The 18558-nt window shown below is 46.0% G+C and overlaps 1 protein-coding gene across 2 annotated transcripts in view; it reads left to right on the top strand.

Moving 5' to 3' along the window:
* SPECC1 (sperm antigen with calponin homology and coiled-coil domains 1) overlaps positions 1 to 18558 on the top strand; it is a 134669-nt gene that overhangs the window by 27711 nt on the left and 88400 nt on the right. For both annotated transcript variants that reach the window (XM_082678221.1, XM_082678222.1), the window contains exon 2: positions 13629 to 15205. In XM_082678221.1, the coding sequence (XP_082534347.1) occupies positions 13629 to 15205 (1577 nt within the window). The remainder of the gene's footprint in view (positions 1 to 13628; positions 15206 to 18558) is intronic.

Consider the following 18558-nt stretch of genomic DNA (forward strand, 5'->3'; position numbering starts at 1 on the left):
GAAATGGAATTCACAAAGGAGCGTTTGCAGCTTTATGCCGTGTATGCAGATGTCAGGATCCCAAACCAAAGACTAAGCCCTTTTGTCTCAACGTGGAAGAGCGCGTTCTTCCCATGTCTCATAGTTCTTATTGATGGCTCGGGAAGGTAGGGGATTTTGATTATTTCAGTTTTGTTATCTCTGTGTGGCTTCACTCCTTGGCATGTGGTGAAGACTTGTCCAGCTTGTCCAGGAAAGTGCAGACCACAGAGAGTCCAGGAAAGTGCAGACCACAGAGAGTCGTGTGCTTAGCAGAGTGGACTTTACAGGTGTCTTCGCTGTGCCTTGGGGACTAGCAGATCGCCAGTAGCGTGGACGTTGGCTTCATGTCTGGATGGCTCAGTGAGCGGTTGCTGGTTTTATGAGATGCAGCTCTGTCTTGTCCACCCGTGGAGGTGCTCCGACCACTAGATATGACGGAAGTGATGCTGTGTGACCACCGGGGCTGGCCGGGTTACGACAGGCCCGGCAGCTGCCCTTGTTTGCAGAAACAGGGACGCTAGGATCCCTGAGCCCACCTTGCCGGGAGCTCCCACCTGCCGGCCGTGCGGGCAAGCCAGCCCAGCCCCTCCCACATTTCCTGACCTGCAGAACCATGAGCGAAATAAAATGGTTGTTTAAAGCGTTGAGGTTATGGGGAAACTAGTCCTGAAACAGCAGTAACTGAGACATGCAGGTTGGTAGACAGCAGCGTGACTGTGACGATGTTCATACACTCAGGGTAGAGGAGCCTTCACGGGGCTGCGTGTTGCACGCAAATAAACCATGCCATAAACAAGAAAGGTTTGCCTAGTTATAATAAGTACTCTTAAAATTTGGTATCCCACTTGGCCTTTTTACATATAATGTTTTATTTTTAAGTATTACATGTATGTATTATATATTGTAATTGTATATATGTTATATATATATACACTAAAAATATGGCAAACAGTATATTTTAAAAATTTTTTATTGAAGTATAGTTGATTTACGATGTTATATATATAATACATATATAATATATATTATAATACATATATATAATACACATAAGTATGTATTAGATATTGTAATTGTATGTATGTAATATATATATATTATATATGCATTACATACACTAAAAGTATGGCAAACAGTATACGTTTAAAAAAAATTTTATTGAAGTATAGTTGATTTACGATGTTGTACTAAATTTCTGCTGTACAGCAAATTGACTTATATAAATATATATATATATTCTTTTTCATTATGGTTTATCCCAGGATATTGAATATAGTTCTCTGTGCTCTACAGTAGGACCTTGTTGTCTCTCCATCCTATATATAATAGTTTGCCTCTGCTAATCCCAAATTCCCAATCCATCCCTCCCCCACGCCCCTCTTGGCAACCACAAGTTTGTTCTCTCTGAGTCTGTTTTGTAGATAAGTTCATTTGTGTCATATTTTAGATTCCACATATAAGTGATGTCATATGGTATTTGCCTTTCTCTTTCTGATTTACTTCGCTTAGTATGATAATCTCTACTTGCCTCCATGTTGCTGCAAATGGCATTATTTCATTCTTTTTTATGGCTGAGTAATATTCCAGTGTGTGTATTTTTTATATATATATATATATATATATATATATATATATACCCACACACCACATCTTCTTTATCCATTCATCTGTCGATTGATTTTTAATTGTTGCCTAATATCCCGTGCTGGGGTCTGAAGCCTTATTTGTTTCTTCGTTTTGAACTGGAGTACTATGCCATTTTCTCTATGCTGTATTCCCATACTGGCATACTGTACCAGGAAACTGACTCAGCTTTGCTCAGACCACGTTGTGAACACTTTCTGAAACTTTGATGTTTGTTTCCAGCATCTACTTCCCTCTTCTTTCAGGAATTCTCCTTGGCTAATTCACCATTTCTCCACTTTTAGTAGATCAGCCGATCCCGTGACATCAGTGAGACGAGGATAGTCCAGTCAGACTGAGATGTGAGGACACATTGTCGGGGCTTCTGGGAGAGACTTAGCGCTCTTCACTGGGTTTGGGGGTGTGCAGATAGATATGAGGCCTCGAGCTGCCAGGGGCATCCTGGGGCCCTGAGGCAGAGCAGCTTACTGATGAAGGGCACCTGTCCGGGAAGGGATGGAGGGAAATGGGCCCTGAGGACATCTTCCTGCTGAGCTGGACCTGACATTGGGCCGCTCCTGGACTTCCATTTCTGTGAGCCCAAAACCTCTCTTTTTATTACTGCAAGCTTGACTTGGATTTTCTGTTGCAAAGACTCCTAGTGACCACGTCTGCAGCATTTTTGAGATTCTGGGTGACATTTCGGAGGGACCTTGCTAAATCAGGGGATCTCCAGGCAGTTCATCCGGTGACTGGCCCCGGGTCCTGGGAGGCCTGGCGGGAAGGGTTAGGAATGTCCTGTCTCGAGAACAGAAGACCAGGGGGATGAAAGCTGCCCTCAGATGTTCAGATGTCACGTGGAAAAGACAGTCCATTTGTTGTTTGTGGTTCCAGATGGTTTCGGAACTGGAACCCACATGTGCCATGTTAACGAAGACACTGTCCAGCCGAGTATAAAGAAGGATGGTCTGACTATTTGAGCTGCTCAACAGTGGAAGCAGCTAATGCTGGGCCCAACGTGAGAGTTCAGAACAGCAACAGAAGTTGGATGCTGTCGATAACTACTTTTCGTGGAAGATGAGGCTACATGATTTCCCTTTTTCTTCCAGTTCTGAAATAACAGGATTTTGAGCCTCCTTAGGTCTCAGAAGATGTACTTATTATGTGACCCTGAGGCAAATTGTGAGGCCTCTCAGGCTCTCGTTTTCCTTTTCCATAAGATGAAGATAACAGCACGTTGCCAGCTGATTCTTGTGAGCCTCATAATGTGTATGAAAATGCTGTGAAAACCAAGGCCCTCCACACATGGCAAAAGCTGTTATCACTGCCTACATTGTGAACTCCAGTTTAAAGAATGTGGACAGTTCCTTAAAGTTCTTTGTTTGTTTTGACCTATGGGTGGTTAAAAAAAAGAGAGAGAGAAAAAGAAAAGTGATACTAATCAGATAAATAGGATTCAGCTTGCCCAGTCCACCTAATTCTCTTGTTTCTCCAAGCGCAAATTCAGGTGAATTTCATATCTTTTAATGGTGGAACTCGGAAGTTTCTTGGGGGTCGCTGTGAGATACAGCCAAGTGTTTCATCTTAAGGAGCCAGAGCTAAATCATGATCCGAGATAGGTCGCTCCCCCCTGCATCAAGCCTCGCAAGGTCCATCTTTTCTGTCTGACCTGAAGGAAGGCTGTGCATGGAGAGGCAGGTCTTTTCATTCACTAGAGCCCCTCCGCCCCCAGATCCCCCTCATTCTTCGCGTTTGCTGCCTGGAGACCCTGGGGATGCTGGGAGATTCCTGTGTGCAGATGCTGAGCTCTAGGGTTAGGCAATGAGGATGGTATGTGAGGAGGCTCACGTGGCCTGCAGGGCGAAGTCCGGGCCACTTTGATTTCAAGGGAAACTAGCTGTCCCCGTGCCTCTCGGCCGGCACGTTGGGAGCTGCCCGTCCAGCTCCCGTTTGCATTTCGGCTCTTCCTGGTGATGACAAATCGAGCGGCTGTTCGGGCCGCGTGCAAGAAGCTCTTCTGCAAACACTGCCGCTTTGTCTCCTGCCCCATCTCGCCTTGAACCCGGCACAGAGCGGCCACTGTGTCCTCCCCAGGCCAGAGCCCCTCCTGAGTGTTAGGGGTCTTTTGTTCAGAAGCTCCCCGGTTCTGGAGCACTGTACGTCGTGGCTGCGGTCCAGCGTGAGTGTTTGGGAAGGAGAAGAATGCAGATTTTCGGGTGTTTTGAAACCTCACCCAAGTCGCTGACGAGATGGAGCGTGAGTGAAGTTAATTCTGCGTTCTGGAGAAAGAAAAGTGAGGTGAAGACGAGACAGCCCATTTGTCCTGTTTCAAAAACCAGCTCCGAATGTGGACCCTACTGCTTGCCTTCGGTGAGGGAAGCCAGATGAGCACGTCATTTGGTTCATTTGTGTGCGTGTAGAACTCTTTTGTGTGTTTTCCTCTGTTTGGTTTGCAGAGGGAGTTTCTTTAATATGAGGTATGTGTGAATTTCTGGAAATCGCTCGACTGAGATTCTCCGGAAGGCAGTCCAGCTGTGGAAAGGCTTAACTGCCACAGGCAAGGTGCGGCCGGAGGCGTGATAAGAGACTCCTCACGGCAGTGTTGCTGCTTGCTGAGTGGCCTCAAGCTGTCCTCCTTTATCTCGTTTGTTCTAAGTCCAAAGGATCAGCGCTGCCTATAAAACCAACTGCTGATTACCTGCTTCCACACTGCATCCACAGACGCTCACATTTCTTTTTCTTAAGTCTTATTAACAGAGTGACAGATGCACAGGTTAAAAAAATGGAATAGGGCAAGACCCTTATTATGAAAATCCAGGCCACTGCTGCCTGTCACCTTCTTTTGTGTCCCGCTTCTGAAAGGTAACCATTTCATCATCTTATGCTGCTTAGTTTTTTTTTAGTAGACTTTTAGAGCAGTTTTAGGTTCACAGCAAAACTGAGCAGAAAGTACAGAGATTTCCCATATGCCCCCTGCTCCCACCCACACACGGCCTCGCCCACCAGCAGCGTCCCGCGCCAGAGCGGTGGGCCTGTTAACAGTCGATGGGCCTACATGTCATCATCACCCAGAGCCCGTAGTTTGCATCAGGGCTCATTCTTGGAGTTGGTACATTATACGGGTTTAGACAAATGTATAACGACATATATCCATCATCTAAGTATTTTACGGAAGAGCTTCACCGCCCAGAAAATATTTCACACTCTGCCTGTTCATCCCCGCCCCCCTTAAAAGCGTGGCAATCACTGATCTCTTTTCCTGTCTCCATAGTTTTGCCTTTTCCAGAATGTCATGTTGTTGGAATCGTACAGAATGTAGCCTTTTTCAAATTGGCCTCTTTCACTTAGTCATATGCATTGAAGGTTCTTCTGTGTCTTTTCATGGCTTGATAGCTCATTTCTTTTCAGCACTGATTAATATTCCATTGGCTGATGTACCACAATTTATCCATTCCCCCACCGAAGGACATCTTGGTTGCTTCCAAGTTTTGGCAACTGTGACGAAAGCTGCTGTCGATATCCATGTGCAGGTTTTTGTGCGGACATAAATGTTCAGCTCATTTGGGTAAATACCAAGGAGTGCAGTTGCTGGACTGCACAGCAAGAGTATATTTGGTTTTGTAAGAAACCACCACTCTGTCTTCCTGAGTGGCTGTACCACTTTGCGTGCCCACCAGCAAGGTATGCGTTCCTGTTGGTCCACATCTTCACCAGCATTTGGTGTCAGTGTTTGAGGTTTTAGCGATTCTAATAGGTGTGCAGTGGTATCTCACTGTTGTTTTAATTTGCAATTCTCTAATGACATACGACACTGAGCATCTTTTCATATGCTTACTTGCCATCTGTATATCTTGCTTGGTGTCTGTTCACATATTTTGCCCATTAATTAGATCGTTCATTTTCCTATTGTTGAGTTCTCTGTGTATTTTGGATAACAGTTCTTGATCAGATACGTCTTTGGCAAATTTTTTCACCCCGTCTGTGGCTTGTCTAATCATTCTCTTGACATTGCTTTTTTTTTTTTTTTTTTTGCGGTACGCAGGCCTCTCACTGTTGTGGCCTCTCCCGCTGTGGAGCACAGGCTCCGGACGCGCAGGCTCAGCGGCCATGGCTCACGGGCCCAGCCGCTCCGCGGCATGTGGGATTCTCCCAGACCAGGGCACGAACCCGTGTCCCCCGCATCGGCAGGCGAACGGACTCTCAACCACTGCGCCCCCAGGGAAGCCCCGACATTGCCATATTTTAATTTTTCAAGTTTAGACGTTTTGTGGATTCCTGCTGTGTTAGATGAGGATTTAACTCATAACATTTCACCTCCTCCCAGTGTCATAATATCACTATTCTTAGCTCCTTTCGTGGTTACCTCTTTTATTTTAATAATGTATTTCATCTTTTTTTCTTGTTTTGTCAACTGTATTTAGTATCTTGGACTCTCCATTTGTAAGATGAGGATGGATATTATTGTCTCCACCCCTCTCTGCCAGCTCTCTCCACCTTGTCTTCTACCTCCCAATTTCTTTCATCTGTACTTTAACTTTTTTTGCTAACAAGGATGATACTATTCAAATGTTCTATAAAATAGTCTTTCCTACTTTGGGTCTTTCCTACTTGGTGTCAATTTAAGTAGTATTAATGTTTTTATGACTACATAGATAGTCTTCCTTGCAGAGTGAAGTCATGTGCTATGATTTTGTTACCTTTCTTATGTGGCTTCTTGTTTTTATGAGGTTTCTGTTTTCTTCACCATGTTTATTATACCGTCATTCCCCCCCCCACCCCCCCGTACTCATCATCCGATGAGGTGTTCTGTTAAAGAAATTCCCTTCTTAGGCACTTTGTCCTCTCACCCAGCTTGGGCTTGTTCTCCAGACTTGCTCCATGGTTACCATCTTGGACTTCCCTTGAACGCTTTCCTCTGATAGGGCCGTGCTTCCTGGATCACTCCTCCTCTTCTCTGTGATTTGTTTCCTTGTTTTCCTGGAGCACATCCTCAAATGACTTCCTCAGAAAGGGTGTTCACAATTTAATTTTCTGAGACTTTGCGTGTTTTGAAACGTGTTTTCCACCTCTCTGATTGATTTATAGTTAGATTGGGTATAGAATTCTAGGTTGAAAATCATTTTCCCACAGAACTCTGAAGGCGTTTACTTTGTTGCCTTCTAGCATTCAGTATTACCTGTACATGATGATGGCCAGTCTCATTCTCAGTTCACACCCCTTCCCTAAACTTTCAGGCATTCTTGGTATTTTGAAACTTTAAAAAATATTTATCTATCTCCATGTAGATCTTTTTGCCTGACACGAATTCTGGGGACTCAACATTCTTCAACTTTGGGGAATTGTGTGTCCGTTCTTTGATTATTTCCTCCACTCCGTTCCCACTGATCTATAGTTCTGGAACTCCTATTAATTGATTCTTTGATTGCCTGGATTGGCCCTCTGTGTTTATCTTCTCTGTTTTCATCTTGTTTCGATTCTCTTGTACACATTGAGAGAGTTCCTCGATTTTGCATTCCATTCCTTCCATTGAATTCTTTTAATTTGAAAAACATATTTAAATATTCTGAGAGCTTCTTCTTGTTTTATCTCTGTTCCTTTTCCATAGTGTCCTGGCCTTGTTTTAGTGGATGTGTGTCACCTTGAATCTCAATGGCAAGACTTTCCCTGAGTGCCTTCTGCCAGTTAGCCTTCTACCTCACCCTCCCTGCACTCCAGGGCCTTTGCCCATTCTGTTCACACTTTCCTAGCCTTCCTTTCTCCCTTTTATCTAGCTTGAGGTATTTTTGTGGTAATTCAATTATGCTTATGAAGTTGTTTGATATTCAGATGTTGCTCAGAGGAGAGGACCCTATGAGAGAAGGGATGTAGAAGTCATCAGTATGTAGGTGATGTTTAAAATCATGGCACTGAGTAGAAGCACCAAGAAAATATTTGTAATAAGAGAAGGGAAAAGGCCCAGGACTGAGATCTGAGGAATTCCGGCATGCAGAGAGCGGGGAGGGGGAGGAACCAGACAGGGGGTGGCTGCTGAGGTCAGAGAGAGTAGGTCAGCGTGTGACATCGGAGGCATGTGTCAAAAAGGGAGGTATTGTTCCCGCCCTGCTGAGCGGATTGGAAACGCCCATTGCAGTGGAGGTCACTGATGAACTGGCATTTGGTTGAGTAATGGGAGTGGGCAGAGGAGGGAATATAGGGGGAGACATGAAGGCCACCAGTAAACACAGCTTGGGGCAGGATTCTGCTGGGAGGGGGAGGGGCAGATCAGAGATGAGCTGGAGGAAGATGTGGATTCAGATTTTTTTTTTCATTCTTTTAAAAAATTTTTAATTTTATTGTATAGTTGATTTACAGTGTTGCGTTAGTTTCAGGCATACAACAAAGTGATTTGGTTATACATATATAATTATCTATTCTTTTTCAGATTCTTTTCCATTATAGGTTATTACAGGATATTGAGTATAGTTCCCTGTGCTATACAGTAGGTCCTTGTTATTTACCTGTTTTTTTTTCCTTTTTTTTTTTTTTGGCGGTATGCGGGCCTCTCACTGTCATGGCCTCTCCCATTGCGGAGCACAGGCTCCGGACGCGCAGGCTCAGCGGCCATGGCTCACGGGCCCAGCCGCTCTGCGGCATGTGAGATCTTCCCGGACCGGGGCACAAACCCGTGTCCCCTGCATCGGCAGGTGGACCCTCAACCACTGCGCCACCAGGGAAGCCCTTTTTTTCTTTTTTAATACATTTATTTATTTATTTTTGGCTGCATTGGGTCTTCGTTGCTGCGTGTGGGCTTTCTCTAGTTGCAGTGAGCGGGGGCTACTCTTCATTGCAGTGCACGGGCTTCTCATTGCGGTGGCTTCTCTTGTTGCAGAGCACGGGCTCTAGGCGCGTGGGCTTCAGTAGTTGTGGCACACGGGCTCAGCAGCTGTGGCACATGGGCTCTAGAGCGCTGGCTGAGTAGTTGTGGCGCACAGGCTTAGTAGCTCTGCGGCATGTGGGATCTTCCTGGACCAGGGCTCGAACCCGTGTTCCCTACATTGGCAGGCGGATTCTTAACCACTGCACCACCAGGGAAGTCCCTATTTATCTGTTTTATATACAGTGGTGTGTGTCTGTTAATCCCAAACTCCTAATTTATCCCTCTCTCCCCTTTTCCCCCTGCTAACCATAAGTTTGTTTTCTATGTCTATGAGTCTGTTTCTGTTTTGTAAAGAAGTTCATTTGTATCATTTTTAAAAGATTCCACGTATAAGGGATATCGTATGATATTTCTCTTTCTCTGTCTGGCTTACTTCACTTAGTATGATAATCTCTAGGTCTATCCGTGTTGTTTCAAATAGCATTATTTCATTCTTTTTTATGACTGAGTAGTATTCCATTGTGTGTGTGTGTGTGTGTGTGTGTGTGTGTGTGTGTGTGTGCGTATCTCACATTTTCTTTATCCATTCATTCGTCACTGGACACTTAGGTTGTTTCCATGTCTGGGCTGTTGTAAATAGTGCTGCTGTGAACATAGGGGTGCATGTATCTTTTAAATTAAAGAGAATTCAGTGTGTTTAAATGCCAGTCTGAAGTATCCAGTGGAAAGAGAATGATACCACAAGTCACATGTGTATTGGGGACACTGGCTAGGGCTCAGTGGGGGTGGTGGAGAGCAGAAACACCCAAATAGTGAGTATGGTTGGCTGTGTGCTTAGAGATTATGCATGACCTTGGAGTGACCTTGAAGCCACCGGAAGAGGTTTGACGTTGATGCAGCAGACGAGAGGAAATACCTACAGATTCTGGAACAGAAAAATGAGAGTTTTTTAAGGGTTACTGATCCAGAACATCTCAGAGGTGGGAGAGGCTGGAATCAGGAAGCCCTGTGAGAACATTTCAGAAATTTCAACGGAACATCCCAAGGACCTGGCCTAGATTCAATACTGAAGGGAAGGGAAAAATATGGAGACTTTTCCAAAACCAGTTAATACCTTTGAGTGACCGACTGGTTGCTTACAAAAAGAAAGGGGGAGGGAAGTTTTAAATATGTTTTCAAGGTTCCTTGAACGGGAGAACCTGAAAAACATTTGGTGCCAGTGTCAAACGTGAATAAAAAGAGGGAAGATTCTCACAAGTGAGCCGCCGGCCAAGAGCGGAGAGGGACAAGGAGCCTGGGGAAATTATTGGAACTTTCCGAGAAAAGGGTTATGAAGACTTAACAGTAGGGGCTTCCCTGGTGGGGCAGTGGTTGAAAATCCGCCTGCCAATGCAGGGAGCACGGGTTTGAGCCCTGGTCCGGGAAGATCCCACATGCCGCAGAGCAACTAGGCCTGTGAGCCACAACTACTGAGCCTGCGCGTCTGGAGCCTGTGCTCTGCAACAAGAGAGGCCGTAATAGTGAGAGGCCCACGCACCGCGATGAAGAGTGGCCCCCGCTTGCCACAATTAGAGAAAGCCCACGCACAGAAACCAAGACCCAACACAGCCAAAAATAAATAAATTAATTAAAAAAACAGAAAAGTACCAATGCCACCGTGGATGTGAGGATTAAATTAGTCAGTGCTTTAAAAAAAAAAAAAAAACAGGAAAGACTAACCTAGTAGTTTAGATTTTTAGACACAGAACGAGTGAGTCCCCTTGTGTTTAGGAGGCAGGGCAACAGGCGTGTGACGATGTGAACCACGTGTATCTCCTGTAGAGCAGGTCCTCGAATCCTTGGTGCCTAAACCAAAGGTTAATCGCTTACTTCAGAATGCCACCGTTTCCCTCACCCGTGCACGTTAGAACAGCCCCAGTAGCATGTTCTTTAGGTAAGATGAGGAAGTCAGAAAGGGACTGAAAATATTTTATCTTCAGCTCCTGAGAATCACTTCTGAAAACCTGGTCCATGATTGAAATGATCGCGCTATTGTTACTCACAACGTGCTTTTTGTTCTGTGGAAAGATTAATTTTTCCCACCCCCTTCTCTCTCTGTGTGTTGGCATGATAGGATTTTTCCCTCCTCTTTTTTTCTTTATTGCATAAATGTAACTATAAAAAGAAACAGGAAAATTACTCACAGTCCGGCCAGCTTAACACTCTCCTGTTGTGTTCTCTCTTCCTTTCCCGTGTGTGTCTCTGTGATACGTAGTTGGGTGCACCTGTGATCAACCACCGTACAATACAGTTTTTCATTTGGCATTGTGAAATGTGACACGTCACACGCGGCTTAAAAAAATGATCACATTAGGTGGGGCTTGCTTTTACTTTAACTTCTTGCAGTTGGACTACCAGCCTCGGTTAGGAGTAAGCCGCGCTCTGGTGTGAGGAGGGGAAGAAGACGAAAGATTCAGGGCGCCAGCTGAGCCGGGCCCTGTCCATGGACCCAGGCTTCCCGCCACCTTTGCTGTCGCCCTGCCCCGCTGTCCTGTGCGAGGGAGTGTGCCCAGGATGGATGGCTCCGTGGTGAGCCTTCTGAACTCAGTACTTGAAGGAGAACTGAGAAGAGGAACCCTTCTGGTGGATGACATCCTAAGCTGGGGGACCGCCCCCCTGCCAGTGACAGTGCCGGGGTGTCTGAGCACAGGTGGGGGAGCGACACCCACCTTAGTTTGGTCTGATGATGAATTTTAGCAACCCTCTCAACTTAACCTCGGCTCGTTACAGTTTCTGAAAAGATGTGTCCAGAGATGGGAAGAGGCTTTCAGAAGATCAGGGGGCAAATTATACTGATCTTCCGGGGATGAAGTGGCAAGAACGGAAAAAGGAGCAGATGTGGTACAAGTATAGCTGGACTGTGTGCTTCATAATCTACAACTGGATGCATTTCATAATGTCCTTTGGTTTGATGTAAGCAAATTCCTAGTGGTTTAGATAAGGCGTAAGTAACACCAAGTGGCGAACAGACCAAGATTTGTTGGCAAAAGGAAGGACTGAAGCTGTAGCTGAGAATGATGCCTGGGTTGGTCTACGGTCCTCTGTCATTCTTCCCAAACCAACAAATAGCTGAAAAGGAGCCTTACTTTTAGTGGTGTTATTAGGAATGGAAAACGCCTCTATGACAGTCAGTCCTGGACTCTCAGCCTTGCCTGTTCTGACTGTAATTATGTTGAAACTTTAGTTACCCTCCAGTTTTCATTATGGTCCTTGCCAAGATTACTTCACTCCAGAGGGCTGGTGTTACTAAAATGTTTTATCGCTTAGTGGTTTTAATCTTCATTTTACAAGAATAATTAAATGCATCTTTTCTTCATCACTGTTTAGCGTGATGGCAAGTGAGGCGTCTGGACACCTACATGCACTACATGTGTATTATCGTGCTCTTAGCTTTCTGGTAGCTTAATTTGGAAAAGTTAACTTAAAAACCATAACTTTGCAGTGTATGAATATGACAGTTTAGCCTTTATTATGTCAAAGTTTTCAAAGCACTCAGCCGTCAGACACTTAGCAGAGGACGCCACCCGCCTCCACTTCATCCCCTCGGATTCTGGGATGCTGGGAGATGCAGCTGCTCATGTCTCAGTAGCTGTCTTGGCAGTGGGTTCAGAGCTGTTTCACCACAGTGGTTTCTGCTTCTGCCTCAGAAGACGGAGGCCTCTGCCAGCCTGTGGGCGCGTCCCTGCTCCCAACCCTCCCTACACAGCAGAGGCCTCCAACCCACGGTGCAAATGTATAAGTTACTGCGATCGGCTGTGATTCATCAAATGTCTTTTGAGTTTGTAAAAGAGGTCCAGATTTTTCATTTTATACTTTAACCTCCAAGGGGGTTTTATTTCTAGAGCATTTAGGAGATCGATGTCTGGGTTTTCACCCCTAGAATTTTTTTTGACATCGTCTAGAGTAAATAGTATAAGTGAAAATTAAAAATGTAGTATAGATGAAGACTAAAAAATAACGATGGTGGTATAGGGGAAAATAACAAATAGTTCCGTACCTTACATTTCCCATTATACGTATTCGAAATCCTGAATCATTTCCATGTTATATAAATCCGTTTGGCATTGAAAACCATACCATAGATGAACATACTGGGCCCTTATCCTGTTGGTTCCTGTTTCTATATGAATATAAATGCACACAGCATTCACACTTAGGTTAAAAATAATAGGTCATTGAATCAGATCCGTGTCTCCTTAGTATTATTTGGGTCTTATGATTTCTTCATCGAATTTGTGCTCAGTCAAAATATGTTAATGATAGGGCTTCCCTGGTGGCGCAGTGGTTGAGAGTCGCCTGCCGATGCAGGGGACACGGGTTCGTGCCCCGGTCCGGGAAGATCCCACATGCCGCGGAGCGGCTGGGCCCGTGAGCCATGGCCGCTGAGCCTGCGCGTCCGGAGCCTGTGCTCCGCAACAGAAGAGGCCACAACAGTAAGAGGCCCGCGTACCGCAAAAAAAAAAAAAAAATAAGTTAATGATAAAATTTTTTTGAGTGTTTATTTAGGAATTCACAACAATCCTGTATTTTGTTTAGTTGCCAGGACTCTCAGTTCAGATGTATTCTGTTGCAAGTTACAGAAAACCCAGTTCAGGGTGACTCATGAAGGGTGACTGTTGGCTTGTGTAATTGGAAGGCTAGGGGTAGGGCCAGCCTCAGGGTGACTGGTGCACAGCTCCACAGTCCACTAAGAGCTCGGTTTCCTTCTTTCTACCCTGCATCCTCACCTTCCTCTTGTGATGGTGGTTGCCAGCCATCGCCAGACTTAACACGATTGCTCACCCGTGTCCAGTATGTTTTAGAAACTCGCCCAGGAAACCTCTCCTTGTGTCTCATGGACCTTGACTGGGGGGCTCGTGCTGTGCCTTGAACCAGCAGCCATGGCTGGGGATGGGGTTATGCTGAGGAGCTCAGCTTGTAGTCAGCTCCCCACTGAAGTACAGGTACAGAAACCCCAGTCAGAGCCGGGTAGTTACTTAGGGGAGGGGGATGGAGGGAGGCAACAGCCGCCCTGTTCACCGTGCCCTGTAGTTGGAGTTGTTTATACAAGTGCTCGCTGGGTTTCACTGGTTTCTCCTTCTCTCTTCAGGGGCTGTGGCAGCAGCCAAGCGGACAGGCATTCCCACCCCTCGAGAACTCGCAGTAGCTGTCTCGAGAGAGAGAACGCTGCCACGCGGTCCCTCCAACTCCAGGAAAGCGGTATCCAGCCCCACCTCTTCCAGCACGCCCACCCCCACCAAGCACGTGCGGGCCACTCCCACGAGACCCAGGCCGGAGCACGAAGACGCAGAGAAGGCCGCGCTCGAGTCCCAGGTTCGGGAACTCTTGGCAGAAGCCAAAGAGAAAGATGGTGAAATTAACAGGCTCCGAAGTGAACTCAAGAAATGGATGGAGAAGTGGACTCAGAACACCGAAGGGGCTGACGCTTTGGACCCAAGTGTGGACGGAGCGTCAGTCTTGCCGGGTGACTCGGAGCCTTTGATCAGAGCCCTCGAGGAGAAGAACAAGAACTTCCAGAAAGAGCTCGCTGAGCTTGAGGATGAAAACCGGGCCTTGAAGGAGAAACTGACTTATTTTGAGCATTCCCCAAGTTCAGAGGGGGGAGCGAGTCACACGGGGGACAGCAGCTGCCGGACGTCGGTAACTCAGGAGTCCAGCTTCGGGAGCCCGATGGGAAATGAGTTGTCGGGCGAAATGGACGTGTGTAAAAAAGGCCCACACGAAGGTGTGTTGCGGACGTCGGGCTCTTCGAGCAGCGATGTCACCAAGGCTTCCTTGTCCCCGGACGCCTCCGACTTCGAGCACATCCCAGCAGACGCCCCTCCGGGGCCCCTGTCCCCCGCCGGGAGCCTCGTCAAGAGCTCCAGGTGCTTGGCGGCTGGCAGCTCCCCGCACACCGCGAGCGAGCTGTCCCTGGCGTCCCTGACGGAGAAGATCCACAGGATGGAGGAAAACCACCACAGCACTGCCGAGGAGCTGCAGGCCACGTTGCAGGAGCTGTCGGACCAGCAGCAGATGGTGCAGGAATTGACGGCTGAAAACGAGAAGCTGACGGACGAGAAGACGCTCCTGGAAGCGTCCTTTCATCAGCATCGGGAGAGGGCGGAGCAGCTGAGTCAGGAGAACGAGAAGCTGATGACCCTCCTGCAGGAGCGAGTCAAGAGCGGGGAGCTCAGCACCCAGGAAGGAAAAATCCTGGAGCTGGAGCAGAATTGCACGGAGATCCTGGAGCAGGGCCGCTTCGAGCGGGAGAAGCTGCTCAACATGCAGCAGCAGCTGACCTGCCGTCTGAGGAAGGGCGGGGAGGACCGGGGGGCTCTGGAGACAGTCCGGCTCCTGGAGGAGGAGAACGGGGAACGGACCACCTTCCTGGAGCCGGAACGGCGCGACAGCGGGACCATGGCCGAGACCCTGGAGGAGTGTCGGGTTCCCTTGGAAGGGCTCAAGGTGGAGAACGGGTCTCTGAAGGCGCACCTGGAGAATGAGAAGCCGAAAGCCGTAGAGACCAGCCCCCCGGGGCACACGGCCGAGGGCTGTGAGGTTCAGGAGATGTTGACGGTGGCCCGAGCCGAGAAGGACCAGCTGGAACAGTCCTGCGCGGAGCTCAGACAGGAACTGCTGAAGGCACGTGGTGAGGTTAAGCGTGTCTCAAGCCTGCTGTCCAAGGTAAGGGGCGTTCTCTCTGCCAGTGTTTGCTCATCCTTGAAAGCGCAGCCCTCCTCGGCCTTTAGAGGCACACGGCACAGAGAATCAGGCCCTCGATTTCATTCATAATCCAGCATTCTAGCCTGAAGATCTGTCAGAGTCCAGACAGACTGGGGATGCAGAAACGAGACACCCCAGTTTCTGGCTGCAGCAGTTGAATGTGTAGTGGGGATATAGTGAGTCTGATGCAGGGATAAAGATGATGTGGGATTAAAGAGCATCGCAGAGGACAGCCCGGAGTCCAGTGCCCAGAGGAACACCTAGAAAAACGTGGATAAAGGAGGTAGTAGTGCCGGAGGACTTGCTGGAAGAGGTGGCAGTAAGCTGAGTCTTGAAGGAATGAGTGAGAGGCATCCAGGTCTCTCAGATACCATGCTTTGGGCACCTAGGAACAGAAAATTAAAACCACCCCAAGTTTCCCCACCAAGTAATGCTATAACCACTATTTTGGTGTTTTCTTCCAGATGTGTGTGTGTGTGTGTGTGTGTGTGTGTGTGTGTGTGTGTGTGTGTCTGTGTGTGTCCCACAAGTTAAAACAAATTTTTTTTAGAGTCATCCTGTGTATATTAAGTTTTTAAAAATCTGATGTTTCCTGAGCGTGTTATTAACTATTAACTATTAGTTAATCATTAACTCTTCATTAACTATTAACTAATAGTTAATAACTATTAACTATTATCATTAACTATTCTTTGAAACATGATGTTGAAGGCCAGATAGTACTCTGTTCTATAAATATTTCCTAAGTACTTTGCTAGTCACCTGTTGTTGAACATTTTTGTTCTTTTCCAGTCTTTCAATAGTGTAAATCATTTTTTATCTCTCTGACTTAGGAAAAATTCCTACTCATTGACTTACTGTGTCAGAGTATGACTGTTTTAAGGACTTTGAATGCATTTGGCCAGATTGGCCGCCAGGAGTGTGACACAGGTGTGCTCCCACCAGCAGAGGGATTCCCTGACCCGTAGCCAACACTTGGTATCAAGTTGTTGGGTCATTCAGATCTGGTTTTCATTTCTTCTTTGACCCTTCCCCTTTTTACTTAGAAAGATCTTCCCCAACCCAGGATCGAATAAATGATCACCACCTTCATTTTTAAAAATAATCCTTTAATCAGTCTGGACCTTTGTTCTATGGTGAAGATTGCTGGTGCTTGTGTGATATTCTTTTTTTTTATATATAAATTTATTTATTTATTCATTTTTGGCTACATTGTGTCTTCGTTGCTGCGCATGGGCTTTCTCTAGTTGAGGTGAGCGGGGGCTACTCTTTCTTGCAGTGCGCGGGCCTCTCATTGCGGTGGCCTCTCCTGTTGTGGAGCACAGGCTCTAGGCACATGGGCTTCAGCAGTTGTGGCATGCAGGCTCAGTAGTTGTGGCTCGCAGGCTCTAGAGCGCAGGCTCAGTAGTTGTGGCACACGGGCGCGGTTGCTCTGCGGCATGTGGGATCTTCCCGGACTAGGACTCGAACCCGTGTCCCCTGCATTGGCAGGCGGATTCTCAACCACTGTGCCACCAGGGAAGCCCAATTGTGTGATATTCTGCCCACCCACAGAGCAGTGCTGGAAAAGTGTAGACAGGTGGCTTCCAATTTCCTGTTTCCTCTAAGCTCTGGGTCTGTGATTTAGGGGTCCCTTGGTGAGAGAACTTGAAAACATCTTCCCACCTTATTTCAGAGGCTGTCACTCTTTTAAGAAACAAATTTGCCCTGAACCCCCAGGGGGATTTCTCTTTCCTGCTTTATCTGCCTTAAGAATTGTCACTGATTGACAGTTGAGCCTGATTCTGGCATTGGGCCGATCTGAGTGGTGGGCAGTGTTAGACGTTTTTATCATTGTGTTCTGAATTCACAGCATTTTATTGAAAGTGTGGAAGCGGTACCCTTGGCAGGTACTAGCCAGGTGCCCATGTGAACTGTCGGTTGGTAATTTGTAGCTTTACATTGAGATTTCGTGTCTGGAATAATCCCCCCTCTGTTACTCTGTTGCAAAATGTTTGATCTCCCAGGCAACTTTCTTGAAGTCCTCCCTCAGTCCTTCATCTGTCTCTTTGTTATTTCCATTGGCATTACATTAAATACGTGCATCAGCGAGAAATAATTTGGCATCTTAAGACAATAGCTTATTTTTCTGATCAAAAAGTTGTATATTCATCACAGAAGGTTTAGAAAATACAGAAAAGTTTTAAGAAGAAAATAAATATTACCTTTAATCTCACTACTTGGAGGAAAAAAATGCCGCTAACATTTTTACTCTTTGTCTTTTCAGACATTTTCCTAGGTTAAGCACATTTTGACATGCATACAAACTTGAACTGGCATAATTACAATATTTAATCTTCCAATTCAGGGGAACAGAGTATGTCACTCCACATTCTGTGAACACAAAGACCCAGTTGGATTAGTTTATCAATTCTCCTATTAATCTCTTTCTGATTAATTTGTTTCTACTTTTATCTTTATCAGTTCTTTCATCCTACCTTTTGTATATTTCTTTGGTTTCTTCTTAGTTTCTTGAGTAGAATTCTTTGTTCATTTAAGTTTATCCTTTCTTGGTTGATAGTATAAGTATTTAAAGCTATGAATTTGCCCCTTATTATAGCTTTGGCTAAATGAAGACAGTAAAGTCTAGAATTTTCTAGGATAAATGGAGTCTATTTTGGAGAGAAAGAAAAAGCATTTTTTTAATATATATGCTTTAAATCAAGCTGTTTATTATATTATTTGTATATTCCATATCTTTATTAATTGCTTGCTGATTAGAATGATCACATACTTGACAGTAGGATGAAAAAGGTCCTAGCTAGTATTTTGACATGAGTTGGAGGTAAAAGGTGTGAGGCATGATGTCACAGATTGAGATCTTAGGTCTGTGATTTTGTGCTTGTACACAGAGAAGTTGTAACTTCTAATCTTTATGCCCTTTTCTGTTACGTAGGAAAGTAAAACCCAGATCTCCTAGCCTAATAGCTTATTGTAGCCCCACCGAAGCATATCAACTGACCCACCAGCAACCGTGAATTTAGATGGTAAGACGTAGGGATTCTTGCCCAAAGGAAACCAGAGCACTTTTAGCACAAAACTCTAATGAGGATATAAATGCTGGACCAGCTAGAACGCTTGGGTCCTCCTGACTCAGCTGATGGTTAATTTGGTGACCATGGGCCCCTTCCAAGTGTACAGTAGAAGCGTGATGGTAGAGGGATCCTGGCCTTGTTCCTGATTTAAAGGGAGTGCTTTCAGCATTTCATCATGAAGGATGTCCATGGTAGGCATTGGCTGTATACCTTTTATTGAGTTATGCAAGTATTTTGTGA

This window comes from Grampus griseus (genome assembly GCF_964374135.1).
Source record: "Grampus griseus genome assembly, chromosome: 20".
Lineage (NCBI taxonomy): Eukaryota > Metazoa > Chordata > Mammalia > Artiodactyla > Delphinidae > Grampus > Grampus griseus.